This window comes from Poecilia formosa, unplaced genomic scaffold, assembly GCF_000485575.1.
Source record: "Poecilia formosa unplaced genomic scaffold, Poecilia_formosa-5.1.2 Scaffold259, whole genome shotgun sequence".
Taxonomy (NCBI): domain Eukaryota; kingdom Metazoa; phylum Chordata; class Actinopteri; order Cyprinodontiformes; family Poeciliidae; genus Poecilia; species Poecilia formosa.
The window spans coordinates 241,170-258,956 of record NW_006800198.1 but is presented as its reverse complement, the minus strand read 5'-3'; the positions used below and the strand labels follow the sequence as shown (position 1 = coordinate 258,956).

Here is a 17,787-nt window from a genome sequence, read left to right as displayed (position 1 = left end):
AATAGTGGATCACTATTGAACCCACTGCCACCAATGTGTAGCCCTGTCATCCATTTCATGGGATTCAAATTTATGTCACTGTAGATTCTCATGCTGACACATATAATACATCAGTTTCCTGCAACATCAATGAGCAATGCAGAATATTTTTAAAAAGCCAAAGGCAGATTTAGATGTATGTTTTTCCCCTCACACTGTTTTCCATCTGTGCTTTGGTAGCTGCAGTGTATTTCATAAATCATTATAGAATTTGATTTTCATTATTGAAATACAAAATGTTAAATTGAAATGCATCCCTTTTTTGTGATAAATTAGTGGAAATTTTAATTTGGAGAAATTTCCTTTAGTTATTTAAATGAATACAAAGAGAATACCCATACAAGAAAAAAACTAAAAGTGTCCCATTTTCTCCCACGTTGTTTCTAGCTGTCCTAATGAAGGCCAATGCTCCAAAACTATCAGCGTGTCTTGGGCAAATACAAGGATTCCTGTCACTGACTTGCTTGTGATCTAAAATTCAAACAATCTCATATTTTCTTGTCTCTGAAATGTAAACCATTTAGCAAAAAGATCTAGGCACATTTAATGCTGCCAATCCAGAAAAAGTGACGTTGGTGCCATCTGAAGGCAGAGGAAATATTCAAAATGAACAGTGTTTTAAGTTTCTAGTTTGTGCATCTTTGGGCAGTTTGAAGTTCTCATCAGAAACCAAAAATGACAAACAAGTTTTAGTTCATTGTTAATTTAATATTTAATATGTTCATTTGAGGTTGGTCATTTTTCTTGTAGTCTAAAATAACTGAGAAGGAATTTCAATTTGGTTGGATTTTCTTTTTACGTTGGAAGAAAAGAGGAATTCAAAATTGACCCTTTTTAAAAAAATGTTCTGAGAGTTTAAAAAAACCCATCAGTTGATTTTGAGTAAGTTTGAGTATCAAGAAACTTTTGGCAGTGGAATTACAACTATATAAAAACAACTAAAGAAATAATTAGTCCCAACCAACAGGCAAGCTAAGTTTTTTTTGCACATTTCTGTACAACGGCAAGTCAAAGAGCTGAGTATGATGAAGACATGAAACATCAGACAGAAGTTACACTGCAATGGTTTAATCAAGGAAAGGAACTTATATTACAAAAATGAAATACAAGTGAAATCAATAATGTTCAATTTATCATTAAAAGCTAATTTAAAAAAAATTGGCTTTTGCTTGAAGCATTTGTTCAGTTTTCTGAAAGTGAATTTAAAAACTCATGCTGCTTCTTCTGTGTTTGGTTCTGACTCTGGAGATGCAGAGCAGAACCAGCAGATCTCAGTGATTTACAAGGTTGATAGCGAAACTTTCCGTGGTGAAAAAAAAAGACATTAAGTGAGACCAGACCTTGGTGCGTGGGAAAAAACAGAAGAAAAAAAACAGCCTCTTAGAGTCATAGAAAATAATAGTCACAGAAGTGGGAAAAAATTTTCTGTTAATTTTGAAGATACATAATACGACATTCACACTTTTATGACAGTAAACACTACTTTCATGGCAATTAAAGTATTTGTTTTTAAAAAAAAGTACATTAGATTGTCGATTTCTGACAAGAACCTTTAATTACCAAAACATAAAGGACCAAACAAGTTCAGGAACCCGTTTCTGTGTTAGCAGAACAGCTACGATGACTTCTTTTTTATTTTTTTAGAGCCATAGTTACGTAATGCAACGACCAGCCTTCTGGGCGGGGGATCAGTCCTGCAGCGTGAATATAAGGAAGCGGTGCTGCACATTGTGTTCCTGTTCCTAACTCCCAAAATAAACAAAACAAAACAAAAAACCCGAAGAAAAGACAAATTTAAGGTATTTTTTTTCACATTATCTAAATTAAATTAGCCTACAATGTGGATGAAAGTGTTTGGTTTGTGTACTGCAGGGTGAAGTCATGAGTGCAGAAACGCACACTTGTTATGAAGGCTGCAGCGTCAACATCTTCCAGTTCTACCTGGAAAAGTCCGGAGAGCACGCAGCCATCGTTAAGTGTCTGCAAAACGTCCTGCCTGCAGAATTTCAAAGGTACAAGGAGCGATCTACTCATTCATGCATTTTTGTCGTCTTCATTGTTAGTCGCAGATGCGCATTAGAGCGCTTTGGTCCTTTATTATAAGAAGTGGAACCAAAAAAAAACAACAACTTTATAATGTTTTCTGATTTATCTACTTATAGAAAATTGTGCATTGAATGAATAAGAAAAATAGTAAATTGTTTGTTTACCTAATTATTGACTCGTAGTTCAGTGCTTTCATTTAAAATTCATTATTTTAGCTGGTTTTGTTGTGTTTTAAAAATATATATTTGAATATGTTTTACAGAATTGGAGCTGGTAAAAGCAGTCTGGATGTTCTAGGTGTTGGGAGTGGGGGAGGTATGGTAAAACGTTTCAGATTTAAACTACAAGTTAATTATTTATTCAAAAAGGCCCCAGTGATTGACAACCTGTGAGGGGCAATGAAGAGAAACCGAACCACTGATTAACTTCTGACATTCACAGATCAATATTGGCCAATAGTTGCTCTAGAAGGCTTCAGAGCAAAGACTGCACATAAAGATATGGATAAGAAGAAAAGCAATATGCATGTCCTTTAGATATTTAACCGACTGCTGTCAACATAATTTACAATTCAGTCATAAAGTAAAACAAAAGACTCATTTTAGTTTAATACCCAGGAACCTAAAAAAGAAAAAAAAAAAGTCAAGAAGTCATAATGAAAGATGTTGGCTGACTTTTTAGGAAGAGCTGTGAAGGCACTGTTGCAGTAATCAATGCGACTATAGATAAACACACTGACTTCCTCTAGATCTGGCTTGGACGTTAGTAGTAATCCTAGCAATGACAGATGGTGATAGAAGGCCGACTTTGTAACTGTGTATGTGTCTTTGAAGATTCAAGTCTTTGAAGCAAGAGAGTGATGCCGTTCAAAAAAAGAAAATTCACGACTTTGAGCTGAACTGTAACATTTAATTGAAAAAGAAAAACAGTTGCGTTTCATGGTCTGTTCCAGGTGAGATTGATGTTCAGATACTCTCACTTCTGCAGTCGGCCTGCCCTTCTGCTCCCATAACCGCTGACATTGTGGAGGGCAGCTCTGAGCTCACAGCCAACTTCAAAGGTAATGATAATTTACTTCAGCATTTTGTGTTCTGTAAATATAAAGAAAGGAAGCATTTAGGAGATGCACTGATCAGAGTTTTGTGGCTAAATTCCAGTCTCCAGTTTTTGAAAAGCTTTGAGATGCTAAGAATGACTATTAACCCAAGAATCAAGATGTGTGTATGCATTATGACATGTCTTAATATGATTGCTGCATTCTCTCTTTGCATGTCTTGAAAGCTTTGGCAGCCAAGACTGCTGACCTTAAGAACATCCAGTTCTCTTGGCACTCCATGTCCAGTGAGGACTATGAGAAAGCAAAGGGAGGCATAAAGAAATTTGACTTCATACACATGATCCAGGTAAAGGTGAAGAAAGTTTGGTGAAGAAAGTTTGGTTTACCTTTTGCCTTCTACTTCCTGAACTGTCAATGCATCAAATGTACAGATTTGAATTAAGCTAAACTATAACTCCTACAAAATATATTTATAAAAAGGGTTTACACGTTTTCTAATGTACATTGTTTTGCAGAAGTTATTAAGAAATATTTCACATTGTGAGCACCGACGACAATTTATTAATTCAGGACTTTATGTGATAGACCAACAAAAACTACTGCACAAGTGAAAAGTAGTAATGAAAGGATGCAGCTGAGTTCTAGAAAGTATTGCTTCAGACGAGATGAAATATAAATGCATTCATATAAATTTCAGAATTTTATTCATAAGAAATATAGACAATTGGATCGTTTCCCTTGAACTTCACAAGTATGCATGATTTTGTTTTTGTCTCCTAAAATCCAAGTGAAACAAATTAAGGCTGCAATTAAAAAAAAAAAAAAAAAAAAAAAAAAAACATATTTATTTGGTGGGCATTTTGTAGTTGAAGTGATTCCTGTTGTTTGAATATAAATGGAAGCAAAAAATAATAATAAAAATACACTTACATGTTCAAATAGTGAAGTCATAGGAGCCAATGCTTTTCCTCAACAGATGATCTACTATGTAAAGAGCCTGGCTGAAAGTATCAAGTTTCACCATAGCCTCCTCAAAAACAACGGCAGACTCATGATCATTGTTGAAGCAGGTAAGCAGAGTTGGACCGACTGGTTTGCCACACAATTTAAATATACATGATTTCTATTATAACTCTGCTTATTCAGTATTCTTTATCAGTAATCTACACAGTGAAGGTAAGTTCTGACTGAAAAGCAAAACGTTAAACCGAGTTTAACGGTTTAACGTTAAAAGAAAATTACATGCCTTTCTTTATCAGCCTGGACCATTCAACATTTGTTTTTTTGTTTTCTCTACAATACAGCCAACAGTGGTTGGGACATCCTGTGGAAGACCTACAAGAAGGAGCTGTGCGTCTGCAGCATCACAGAGTACCGTTCATCTGGAGAGATCGCTGCCTGCCTCAAGGACCAAGGCCTTAAATTCGAGGAACATCCAGTTCCCAACAGCTTTGACATCACAGAATGCTTCGACCGCAGCAGCGTAACTGGAGAACGTCTGCTGAGCTTCATGACAGGAAGAGAGCACTTCTACGAGTCCTTCAGCCCTGAGGTCAGAGCAGGCATCCTGGACGTCCTCAGGAACAAGTGCAGCACTGAAAAGGATGGCAGGGTGTTCTTCAACGGCAATCTAACCTGCATTTTTGTTCATGCTTAAGTTTGCTGACAAATATGCTCTTACTGTGCATTTTATGTCTGTTTATCCACCATGTTTGCCTTTTAGAACCAATACACACTACATGGGTAAATTCAGCTTCTGTTCTCGTTTTAAAAGGAACGCTTGCTTTTAAGAATCAATTATGCTCAAATCCTAAGTTAGTTTATTTTTGAATAGTTTCATCAGCAAGGGAACTGTTAATGTCGTGGGGAAGATGTGTATTTAAATGTTAGCTTTTGAATAAAACAATTGTAATCAGCACAGTAATAAAAAAAAAAGTTTCCTTAATGTAGCAAAGGCAACTTCTACAAAGAGCCAACAGGCAATTATCATCTAACTCTCTTGGGTCTACAGTCACTGCAGCCTGGAAGATTAGAAGACTCAAACAACCAAATACGCATTATCTGGTGAAAAAAGTGGAGCATTTAGTAGCAAAATGGCCAAATGTACCCTTAAGGAGTAAATGATTAAAACTGGTAATAAAATGAGGGAAATGAATTTGCATTCCATTGATTTCATTCCCAAAAGCATGACAACTTTTCCTCACACAGTGTTGGATGTAAAGGTCATTACTGATTAATAAATTTGCTGACGTTAAAGGTATGTACGTTGTTTCCTGATCTCTTGATGTTTATAAATAAAAGTTATAGCGAAGTGGAGAAAGAATTGTGATTTTTTTTTCCTCTTTTTTTTTCTCTTTCGATGTCTTGCTTCAGTCTCTGTTACTCGGAAACCTTTAATAAACAATCAGTGCCTTCCGAAGTCATCCTGAGTGTTTTATGAATCAGCATCATGAAGACCAAAGAACACAGCGGGTAGGGAAAGTAGCAGGGTTTTAGGTCCTAAAACAATATACCAAGCTTTGAATACCTCATAAAGCAGAAGAAGCATAGCAAAGTAACCGAGGGAGGCGTTAAGCAGAGAAGCCGCATAAGATCATATTTCTGCCAACAAGACAGCTATCAGTTGTGCAGGCCAATCTGAGGAAGATTGGTAAGAAAAAAGTAATTATTGACAGAGATCCATAAGAAGCTCTGTTTGCAGTTTGTCCAAAGCAAATAATACAAAATGATTCCCGTTTTTAAAGTTGAATGACTTAGCATTTAATAGGTGAAAGCCAAGTGTAAAGGAAAAAACATTGCTACAGCTGTATTACTGACTTCCCAGTTTCTTTACTTTTTAATGTGATAAAACTCCACGGTTTTTAGGTTGTTCAGTAGAAATGACTGAATTCTGAACGTGAAAAGATGATGTTCTGAATTTACTCTGAAAGCCAGATTATGTGTGATGTATGTGTATAAAAGGAGTATAAAAGGAACCTGTTCTTTTATAAAGAACAGGTTCTTTTATAAAGATGTATGTGTATAAAAGGAACCTGTTCTTTTATAAAGAACAGGTTCTTTTATAAAGATGTATGTGTGTAAAAGGAACCTGTTCTTTTATAAAGAACAGGTTCTTTATAAAGGAACCTGTTCTTTTATAAAGAACAGGTTCTTTTATAAAGATGTATGTGTGTAAAAGGAACCTGTTCTTTTATAAAGAACAGGTTCTTTATAAAGGAACCTGTTCTTTTATAAAGAACAGGTTCTTTTATAAAGATGTATGTGTATAAAAGAACCTGTTCTTTTATAAAGAACAGGTTCCTCCAGTTCTTTAAAAACTGGAGGAACCTGTTAACACCCACATACCGGTGACTTCAGGGCAACGTGAAAGGCTTTTGTCAGCGTAACTTACACATTAACTATCTGAAGCACCTGTGTCTGTTTATTATGTCCTATAACTACTTTCAGTAATGTAACTCCAAGTATAAAATGTTTTTTTTTTTATTTTTTATTTTGCGATGCATTTAGAAAAGACAAGGGACGATTTCTGAGCAAGCTGCTCCAATACTCTGTCCTGGATGTTCTCTATGGGAAAGTGGGAGTGGCCATCTGGAAACATGGGTTTCATGCAAAGATTTATTTGTATAAATCTTTGCATGAAAAATCAACCTGAATGTTTGGCAAGCCAGAGCAAGTTTATACGTCAAGCACCGTTTGCACAAAAGATTATACAATGGGCTTTACAAAACCAGGAACCAGGAAACCAGGAAAACCAGTTACAGCCAAAAAAAAAAAAAAAAATAAAACAGAAATTTAAACATAAGATAAAAACAAAAGACAAAAACTACACTATACTTGCAAAATTGGTTTATGTTTATAATATTAAAGGTGCTATGTTAATGCCACTATGTAATGTTTAGCGAGTGCTGAAAAGGTGTTTGGGGTTTAAACATGTTTTCTGAGCTTAAGATGCAACAGATCTGCATTCATAGGTATTTTTATAACCCTAAGATGTGGAACTTTACTGGAAATGCTAAATATGGGAATGCCTATGGGAAGATTATTCTATCCTGATCTTCTGCAGAGATTATCCTGCCATCTTCTAAATCCAGAGTGTAAATAACATTTGAATGAGCCTACAGGGGCATCGAGCATAAAATTGTGTATGTGCATACTGAAATTTTTTTTAATACCTATTGCTTTTTCCTTTCTTTGTTTATCCTGCTGATACGTTGAAATGCATCACTGATATCAAAGCTAAAACAATCATCTTTGAAAATGAACTGGGGGGGGGTTCATCTATTACCCTTGATGCAGTAAACAAAACATTGTTTCCACTTTGTCAGTGATGTCCTCTCTCCTGAGTGCTTTTCTCAGCTGACACTTCAAAGTATCTCTATTTGCAGGAACACATCTCTAGTACAATCTTCAGCACATGCATAAAAGGGTTTTTTTTCCCCCCCCATGAGGATACTGATAAGACAAAGCTTAGGATAATGTCTCTAAAATAACAGAGAGGGTCAAGCTCAGATTTTTTAAAAACAGGCTGTAAAATGGAAAACAAGCACAAATACACAGTTACAGAAGCTTTCCCCCCCTTGTGTGATTGCTGTGATTCCCCTAAGTAGAAAATACTTCTTCATGTGTTTTCTTTAATAAAATGTGCCTGGGGCAAAGGCCTTTTTTTTAGCTGTCGGAAAGCAACCAGCGTTGCACCAGTTTATTGTCAACAAGAACTGGCTCTACTTTCATATTAAATATAATGAGTTATATAAATATGTTTATAGGATATTGAACATAGTTCACAGCAACTCTTCCTGAAACAAAATCCGTAATAGATTACGAGGCACCAGATACTGTCATTGGGTAGGTTTTGCAAATGGCCTTTGCCAGCTTATTTAAATTGATTTATTTATATCCTGTTATTTTTGCTCACACTTATTGTAATTCAGTGTGACCAAACTTTCATAAAGCTGCTCTTCATAGCACATTTTCTTGTTTAAAGATATTCTTAAAAAGCAAAATGAGCCTGAAATTTTGATTGAAAATTTGCCCATCAACAATTAACAATTACAAAACCCACTTAAAGGACTATAAAGCTGTATTTTTATATATATATATAAAGTTCAGATTCTGTACAAAGATTCACCTATGCAGTGCATTCATAATGTATTCACAGAGCTTTACATTTCCCACGTTTTACTACGATACAACTTTATTTCAAATTGTTAAAATAATCTCCTTCCTTAAAATTCTCCACACAAATATCCCATTATAGCAATGAATTAACAGCATTTGTTGATCCACCTTTGGCAGCAATAAAAACCTCAAGTTTTTTTGTTTTTTTTTGTTTTTTTTATATGAAGCCACAAGTTTAGCCCACATATCTTTAGGTGGTTTAGTTCATACTTCTTTGCAGCTTTTCTGAAGCTCTGTCAGGTTGAATGGGAGACGTCAGTGCAGCCATTTTCAGATTTTGTCAGGCTTGAACAGGACGTTCACAGAGCGCCTCTCAAGCCGCTCCTTTAACTTCTTGGTCATGTGCTGTGGGCCGTCGTTCTGCTGAAAAATGAGCTGCCAAAAAATTAACTAAAAACTAAAATTGATTTGTAGTATACTTCCACACTATTTGGTATTGTCTACTTCTGCAGTAAATGGTTATAAATTACAAAACTGTCTTGTAAATGTATTGTCAAACCTCGTGAACATTATCTTATTACAATTTTGCATTGTTTTAAACATTTGATCTGATGCTTATTTTTAATGGTATAAAACATATGATGTTATTCAGTTGGTAGAAGTATGAGTTGTATTTTTTATTTTTTTTTTGTTGGATCTAGATATGTTTGCCATTACTTATATTTTACAAATTTTAAACTTTAAAACATTACGACTTTGTCTTTAATATTCACTCTAACAGGTGGGTCCCATTGACATTTTCAAGACGCACAAACAATTTCAGCCTCGAAAATGTTGATAAGCTTTAGGCTGCATGGTCAACTGCCGACTTTAAGAGCAAAAAGCTGAACTTCTTGAATTAATTCAATCAGCAGATCAAATTAATTTGTTGCATTAATTTGATCTTAAGTGTTTGGTAGCATTTTTTTAGTATTGCTACCAAATGCTGAAGAAAATGTTTTGTTTTTTTTTATTTATGTAAAGCAGTCGCTCGGTCATCTGTTGCAAAATTGAACAACAAACTCATCAAATTTATGGACATAAATATGTATTCAGACAAATTAATCCAAAAATTTGAAGAAAAGTGAGAAGACTCTGTTTAATTTAAACTGCATAGTCAAAATTATTATTATTATTATTATTAGTAGTAGTAATATTATTATTATACGGTGGCCACCATAATACTATCATATGAACAATGCAACTGGAGGAAGCTACATTGAAAACCAAACTTGTCTTAATGCCTTTTCTTTTAAAGCCAGCAGATGTCAGTGTGCAGCAGAGGTTCATGAAACCGTTGGTGCTGCATTACCTCCAGCAGATGGCATTCTGACATTATATTTCAAAATAACAGGCAACAGTGAGAACCACCATCATTAAAGATGACCAAAGTGTAACAAATAATTAGTGTACAAACAGCTGGATTTTCAGCTAGCAGAAAAACATGTCTAACACCTTCACTGTGACTGCAGAAAAAAAAAAAAAAAGAACAAAAAAGCCTCAGGTCTCGTCTCAGGCTATCTGGCAAATGTATTCTGGCTGCCCATTTAGCTCATTAGCTTTAATAGATCAGTAATTGAAATTCATCAGAAATTCTTGTCAGTGCACTCCCCCTTGATGTCAGTGCGCTTTCAACACCTGCTCAGGCTCCATTACCAGGGGTCCTCGCTGGGCTCTCTCATACTACAGAGTGACAGAGCATTAGTCACTGAGATAATCAACCTCAATACACTGTTTCTCCCTAATGCTCTTCAAGAACTATTTACCTCACGTGCCAATTGGTGCCTTATCGCTTTAAAGTTCTCGGCTAGATAAATGGGTGTAGTTTTTTTTTTTTTTTTGTGCAGATCACCTTGTTTTCCAGGTGATTGATTACACTTTAACGAACTGAACAGCTGGACATTGTTGCATTGTTAGCAGGATATTGTATTCATTTACTTTCTGTCACTTGCTTGCTAGCTGCCTCTGACGCGACAGGCCGCGCCTCTCAGGAGGATCTAAAACACTTTTCCAGCATATGAACTTCATCGGCTTCACATAGTACTGGCAGTTCGGTGCAAGCAGCCTTAAACGTGGGATGTATTAATACTCACAGGGCGCAGCACGCTGGCTGGGTGCTGCAGCTGTTACAAGCAGCTTTTAGTCATAGCTGTTCGGGTGAAAACACATCCATTGAGCATCTGGCTGGTGATGAGAGTTGAACATCTGACCTCTGGATCTCAGACACTCATCAGTGTTGCCTCACTTACCTGTGGTGGGATGAAGAAGCGGGGAATGTGTCTGACGCCTTCAGTAAATATCATTCAATATTGATCTGCTTTACTTAGTTTTTCCACATAAGCTGCCCGTCATATGCTCGTGTGTCATATGTTCACCCTTTGCTGTGAACACAGCCACTTAGCTTTGCAATGCTTTACAGATGAAATTAAAAGTAGTGATGATTTTGACTTGTATTATTAATATTAAGTAATATAAAGTTGTAATATATAGAATAATTCTCACTACAAGCAGTCTTAGAATATTTCTACCTAAAATAAATAAATGATTTTTTTTAAAAATTACTAAAAATATAAATCAGAGTTTATTGAGAGTCATCAAATGCTAAGAAAAACAAGCCTTAGGTATAACTAGTCCATTGTTTATTAAGTATTGTATGAAGGTGTAAAAGCCAAACAGTGAGGTTATTTTGTTTAGCACAGAATAAAAAAAAATCTATTTTATTTCTTTAAATCCATTGTTGGCTTTCTGCTGTATGCTCAGTGTTGGATGCTGTTCACCCGGCACAGGGACTATCGATCAAAACTAACTTTTGAAATAATGGTAGGACAGTGTTTCAAACCTTGGATTGCAAATTGTAATCTAGTTTGTTGATTCAGAGAAGAGACACTTGTAGGAGTTTCATCATTCTTCAAAAGATGGAATATTGAATTTTGTAGAGAACCTGCTCAGATTTCACTAAATCTCTTCTACAGAATAAAATATGAACTGCATTGCTGTATGCTAGTTCATGTCAGAGGGTTTTGTTTATGACTGTAGTTCATACTAAGAAACAAATTTGTCCATTTCCGATAACATTAAACCTTTACCTGCTAAGTTGAACTAGAGGTAGCTATCTTCTAAATTGGCACTTTGCCCAAATAATTGGTAAAAGAAATGTTAATATAGACAGGCAATATTTAAAGCAGTGTTATAATTTGAAAGGAAATGATATTTTAATTCAGTTGATTGACAATAACATCTTGTTGCACATCATAAAGTTGTTTCTTTGTGTTGGACGAGATACTGTTAAAGAAATATTACTTTTTTATTAACCAGAGTTGTAGAATATTTTATTTATTTTTTAGTCTTAACATTAGACATGTGTCATGTTTAGCCATTTTTCTTGTTAAAAACTTGTTGAAACAAAATCGTTTGGTTAGCAGTGTCAGTGTATAACAAGATTATGAAAAGTTAGTTTTTCTGTACCGATAATATTGACTGATGATAAGTGATAGTTATTGTTTCTGTGGATCAATGTGTTGTCATAAACATGCTTTTGTGTCAAAGTTCTGGATGGATCCACGTTTCTCTGACCAAAGCACAGAGTAACGCCGTCCTGCCCCTCCCACACTTGTTACCGTACACAAGATGGCTAAATGAAAGCTTCTTCACATTTGGCTGGACTGATAGCCAAGCTATTAACCAACAAATTTTCATTTGTAATATTCTAAGTTGTAGTATATACAGAGCAGAAGAGCAAAAAGTAGAATATTCAGCTCAAAATGCACTTAGAAACTCTTAGACCATTTTGCCAGTGGTTAATATTTTTGTTTAAGTCTAAGCAGCATATTCATAAAGCATAACAGGTTGCAGTATTATGACTGTAATTATCAAAATGCCATATTAAAACATTTTTTTTTCATTTAAAATAAAAGTAATTAAACACATTTTCTGTAAATACCATACTATTGCAAACCTGAGGTCTTATTTCTTATACCAACATATCTCTAACCATAACCCTACCTTATCACCTTAAATTAACCCAAAACTGGATTGGTCTATCGGACCTATAACTAACCTACTCAACCTACCCAGCTTACTCTTTGAGGAAAAGCAAAGATGCTGAATACAAAGTGTTAGGAGGATTCTCCTCTGACTGTCTTCGTATGAAGAGTCAGACTAGAGACATCCTCTATCAATGTATAACCCTCTCTGAGACCAGAGCAGCACATAAACTGGCCCTAAAATACATCAGACACACTTTAATGGGCAGAGGCTGTGGCCGCTACTTGAAATATTGCTCTGATAACCGTCTTGTAAATGGTCTGCCCCCTTCGGTATATTTCATTCCCGAGAATTAGTCGTGTTTAGCAGCTGCTGCTTTATAGCCACTGTCCTCAGCAGGTCTGAGTAAGGCAGAATATGACAATCTAAATTATGATTTTTAGGATTTTTTTTGCCCCCTAATCTGCCTTGTGAGTTACATCAGTGAGCTGTGAGTACAAAGCAGAATGTAGGCTTCAAATTTAGCTTCTTTGATTTAGTATTTGTATTTTCAAGTGGATGAATTCAGCAGCTTAATAATAAAATGTACAAATTTAAAAGATTAAATCAATCTTACTGCAATTAACCAGAAATCAGAAAAAGTGTAATTGAGAGAGTCACATTGCTAAGTTTTTCTTTGTCACAGTCATTAATCAGGGGATTCGAAGCACCGTAATCTGATCCTCTCCATTCTTCCTGTGGGTGTGAATTTGAGGAGTTGCTACAGATAAGAAAAAATTCACCATATTTATTCTGCATATCATCTGTATCACTAATTGACCCTCTCTATTTAAACATTGATCCATTTCAGATGCATCGGCTTGCAAGAGTATCCATGTCCTTCAAATGTTATTTTTTTCTTTTCAAATTACAAACAAAAATTGTAATTTGAAACAAGCAAAGATGCAATTCTTCACTTCTCTGCCAGCAATGCTAACAACATTAGCATAGGTTAAAATGAAAGAAACTGTCAAATTTTAATGAACAAAAATCAAAAGCCTTCTTAACTCTGACACATGAAACAAAAGTCAATGCAATGGAGTTGTAAATACAGTCTACCTGTGTAAAGTTTAGAAATATTGCTGATCTGTGATGAACATCAGAGGATGGATAGAGAATATTGATTGACACGCAGCATCATAAAGACCAAGGAACACAGTGATGAAGTTGTGGAGAAGTTCAAAGCAGGGTTATCACAGAGGCAGTGTTCAAACTAAGCATGGCTCAACTGCAACCTTAACAGGAAGTGACCTCAAATGTAAACTGACAAGCTGTGCATTGAGAGTGTTAATTGGCTAAGCAGCCGAGAGACCGGAGCGATCAGAGGGGCTTTTGCAGTGCAGGGTTGAGAACCAACTGCGGCCAGGCTGGAGAAGCATCGGCTCGACTCGCACACACAGGGAGCATGTGTAGAGCCGCGGCTTTTCTCTCTCGAAACAATGACAGCAGCGTAGATTCAACAACGGGGTGAGAGGCAGCGTCTCTTTTTGGAGATTCCCTCTGCAGAATTTCAAATAAGCCATGGGAAAGATTTATTCTTTGGACATAATTTAGTCAGAGATTACCCAGATTGTACATAGAATATTTATTTTAGATCCACTTTTACTTCAAAGGCGCAATTCCTCACTTCTCAGCAAAGAAAGGAGTCTAGCGCTTGTCACACCAATTTAGCCCTTGTGGTATACTGGATGGAAGAAAGGACAGCTTCTACGTCAGATGTTCACACAGTGAAACTAACGCTGCGTTCCAGTTGTACTCAGGAAAATTTTCCAATCGGAAAAATCAACTGGAACTCCTGCAAACGTCTGATTTCCCACTGTGGAACTGGGAGCACCTCCAAGTATCGCCAAACGCAGGCTTTGCGTTTCAATATGGCCGCTCCTCGCATCAACAGTAGTAAGATGTGGTGGAAACGTTTATTTTACAAGAGGCACATGCAAAAAGCGCCTGCAACTCTAAACTGAAGAAATTAAAAGTGGAGTTTGCTAAAATTATGTTCACAAGAGCTATTGCAAACAACGTTTATGGGGCATCGCCATGTCGAAATCCCGACTTCTAAATTAGAACGCAGTCAGAGCTCCGAGTTCCCACTTTCCAAGTAAATGCAGCCCAGTTATGTGCCAAATGTGGAAAAAGTGTGAATACTTTTGCAAGGCACTGTCACGCTGCACATTTAGTCCGTTGATAAGCAACATGTTTCAGTCTAGACATTTTTTGTTTTAACACCACCACTGTAAAACTTTCACTGAGAGAAAGTGTTCAAGCAAAAATAGACTACTTCAGAAGAATTCTTTATGTGCCTGAAAAACTGTGATAACATTTTTGAGTAATAACTTGATATTGACTCTAAGCCATGCTCTTTTAAGCCAATATTTGCTTGAGAGATAAAAAGAAGTCGCTGTCACTTGTTCACGTAGTCAACTGGGAGAGTTTCTGAGGGCAAGATCCCTCATAATTACACTCAGTGACGTTTACCCCCACCAAACACCTCTCTTATGGTTTAGAGTTTGGGGCCAGGCTTGTCATTTTCTGCTTCTGGCATGTGGAGGGAAAAAAAACTGTCTGCAGTTTGAGCTGTTTGCTTATGAGGTTCTACTTTGATAAGGTGAATGTCACAACGTATAAATAGAACTTTTCTTAATAAGCATGAGTACAAATAAATGTCTTGTTGCGAATGACTTAAAGGGCAGAAAGTAACAGTTTTAGGATTGTTTTTTTTTTTCTGTTAATTTCTGTTCACAATTCATGTCCATATCCAAAGTCTAGAAAAATTAGAAAACACGTGAAAGAAGAAACCGAGTGTAACACGGCTTTAAACGTAGCCAAAAGCAGGTAAGCAGTGATGATATTACTCAGACATGATTATAAAAATGAAATGTCACCAAAGATGAAAGCAGTAAAAGTTGAGTCCCCTTCTACAATTTGACTTTGTAGGATAAAGATTTATTTGGCTCGATTAATCCAGAGGAGGAGGAAGTCAGGAAAAATGTCTGAGCAGTAGCTTGGAGATTTATCAGACTAGCACACTACACAGGATTTAAGAGCGTTCTCTGGCAAATCCATTGTGATGAGTGGTGACAAAAATGACCATTCAAAAACCAGAAATTCCTGCAGCTTTCATCAGGATGTTGCGATCCAAACATATTAGCAGGCATTTTGTCCTGAAGCTCTTAGAAAAAGTGTGTTTATGATAAAACAAACTCTTTTTCTAATGTAAGAAACTTTAATCCCATAAACAACACTTAGAGTTGATTTGACTGTTATTCCCACCTGATCTGTCTGTTGTCACCATGACATGAACTGTTTTGTCCTCATCTTGTGAAAATGGGTTGTTTTGATCCTTTAAGCAAAAAATTCAATTACTGTATTTTCTGAACTATAAGTTGCTCTGGACTATAAATCGCATCAGTCTAAAAATGCATCATAAAGGGGAAAAAAACACAAGTTGCACTGGATTATAAGTGGAATCTGTTTAGAAATGGTCAAACTTGAGGGGGGCCTCGTTCATGTTGAGGTGATCCGGTGACACTTACCTGTTTTTCAACAAACTCACAGAAACTGTAAACTTTGTCCTGGAAGTTTGTTGGCAGTTTCTGAAGCACCGGTGTCCTTGTGCTACATCAAGGTGGTCAGGAACGATTCTACTCCGGCGAGCACTTCGCTGGCGGAGCGGAAACTCATGCAGTGTAAATCCGGAGTGACAGATCAGAACGGGTGTGTTGCATGAAGCGGTAATACCAAGAAGGTTCGCCTGCAAAGTAATTTATATTTATCTCCATGGCCACTACCAAAGCTTAGAGACGTAACTGCTCAGCTAAACCTTTCGCATTAACGATGGGTGCTTTAGCATCAAGCACCTGTCGTTTGTTGAACTTGTTTCTCAGACCATCTTGCTTCGGTCCGCGATTAGCTTCCTTTGTAGCTGCAGATGGCAATGCCTTGGTTCATGTCAGTCAGTGTATGCATTTATGAAGTAAGAGCCATTTCTTGTGCCTGAATTTAATGGTAAATAACCAGACTTAGAGATTTTAGGAGCAAAATTGCTGTTAAGGAACAGAATTTTGAGGAAGCATCAATCACTGCATCAGTCATTATGAATAAAATTTAAGCTCCTGAATACTGCAGTGCTAAATGTCAGCAAAGTATGTATTCAGGGAGGCCTTTAAAAGCCTCTTATCCTTTGAGCCTTGCTCATAAAAATCAGTTGTTTCTTATTGATGTTGAGAATGTGCAAAAGAAAAGAGGCTTCTGAAACAAAGCAATCGCACCAGAAGTTAATACCAGTCAGTGATATTTGTACTTAATCCCTGTCACAAGTAAAAGAAAATAAGACCTTACATTTCCCAGCAGGTCTACTGTGGCTTTATTATATTTCACTCCATTAATCAACCAGCTCTTCCTTTTTTTGCTGTTGCTAAATGCCTGCTTCACATCCATTCAGAGGATCTTAAATATCCTCCCTCTCCTGGGCGCTGGCTTGATTGTGCATAGGAAATGAAATTGGAAAGTTTAGAGCTCTATTTAAAGTGTTCGTCCCTGGAGTGACTCCATCCAACCTTCCTAACTCAATATCAGGATCTGCGGGTCCTCGTGTTTATATTTGCCCCATCTGGTATATTTCTGACTATGCAGCACCGCGACAGCAGCCCTGTTTTTCATCCAAATAGGGTTGATTGCAGCTATAACATCAACACCTTGTGAGTCTCCAAAACGGCACAATACAGACTGGTGTGTTGGTACCTTTTTCCTCAAAGATCCCAGCCTGGAGTTTGAACTCAGGAGGCTTTTGCTGCATGGCAACAGCGCTACCAACTCTGCTCTACCATACAGGCTTCTTTATGATGCCATTGTGAGTAATATAGAAGTTCTACTTCTTCAAATCACATACAGCAAAAATTACATTTTCCAATCATGCAACTCATTTTTTTTTTACTTAAAAACTGTGAAACTCTTTTTGTGTGCTTTAAGACCCTCTGAAGCAGGTTCAGTTCTGTAAAAGGTTGTTATATGAATCAATTTAAACAGTTTATTGTATGAAAAAACAAAAGGTTAAGAACTTAAAGTTTAAGTTTGGGTGTATGAAACATTAAAAAAATGGGCAACATAATAATGTGTTACATTGCAGCTGGGTGCATTTGTTGCATGTGCTCAAATACAGGATATGTCGAGCATTCCTTTCCCGTTCTGTTCTCACACATTTTGATTTTACTTGCAGATCAATATGGGTATTGATGGGCATCAGATAAAAACCATTATGGCTAACCAGCTCTAATTCTTCAGCTGAATTGATTTCATTCAGAAGATCCATGTACATGCGTCAGAGCACTGCACCGCCGCCGTGAGTGTGTTTTACCTTGACTTCATACGAGAGAGACGTTATTCATCACCAACAGAATGTCCCCTTCTTCACACCCCAATAAAAAGCAGAGTAATGAAGCTTCTCTGGGTGCTGTCAACCCAACACT

The 17,787-nt window shown here is 36.5% G+C and overlaps 1 protein-coding gene across 1 annotated transcript; it reads left to right on the top strand.

Moving 5' to 3' along the window:
- Positions 1–1,727: 1,727 nt before the first annotated feature.
- On the top strand, positions 1,728–5,458 carry LOC103150648 (histamine N-methyltransferase-like). The gene is made up of 7 exons (XM_007570348.2): positions 1,728–1,838; positions 1,912–2,051; positions 2,348–2,400; positions 3,038–3,145; positions 3,367–3,488; positions 4,119–4,212; positions 4,447–5,458. The coding sequence occupies exons 2-7, from the start codon at positions 1,921–1,923 to the stop codon at positions 4,797–4,799; spliced, it is 861 nt and encodes a 286-aa protein (XP_007570410.1). The 5' UTR covers positions 1,728–1,838; positions 1,912–1,920; the 3' UTR covers positions 4,800–5,458.
- Positions 5,459–17,787: the final 12,329 nt, after the last annotated feature.

What these genes read in the sequence shown, in the direction of transcription:
- LOC103150648 (XM_007570348.2), top strand. Translation starts at nt 1,921, where the DNA reads ATGAGTGCAGAAACGCACACTTGTTATGAAGGCTGCAGCGTCAACATC. An exon ending in CTGCCTGCAGAATTTCAAAG is followed by an intron (nt 2,052 to 2,347) that starts GTACAAGGAGCG and finishes TATGTTTTACAG; the next exon opens with AATTGGAGCTGGTAAAAGCA. An exon ending in CATGATCATTGTTGAAGCAG is followed by an intron (nt 4,213 to 4,446) that starts GTAAGCAGAGTT and finishes TCTACAATACAG; the next exon opens with CCAACAGTGGTTGGGACATC.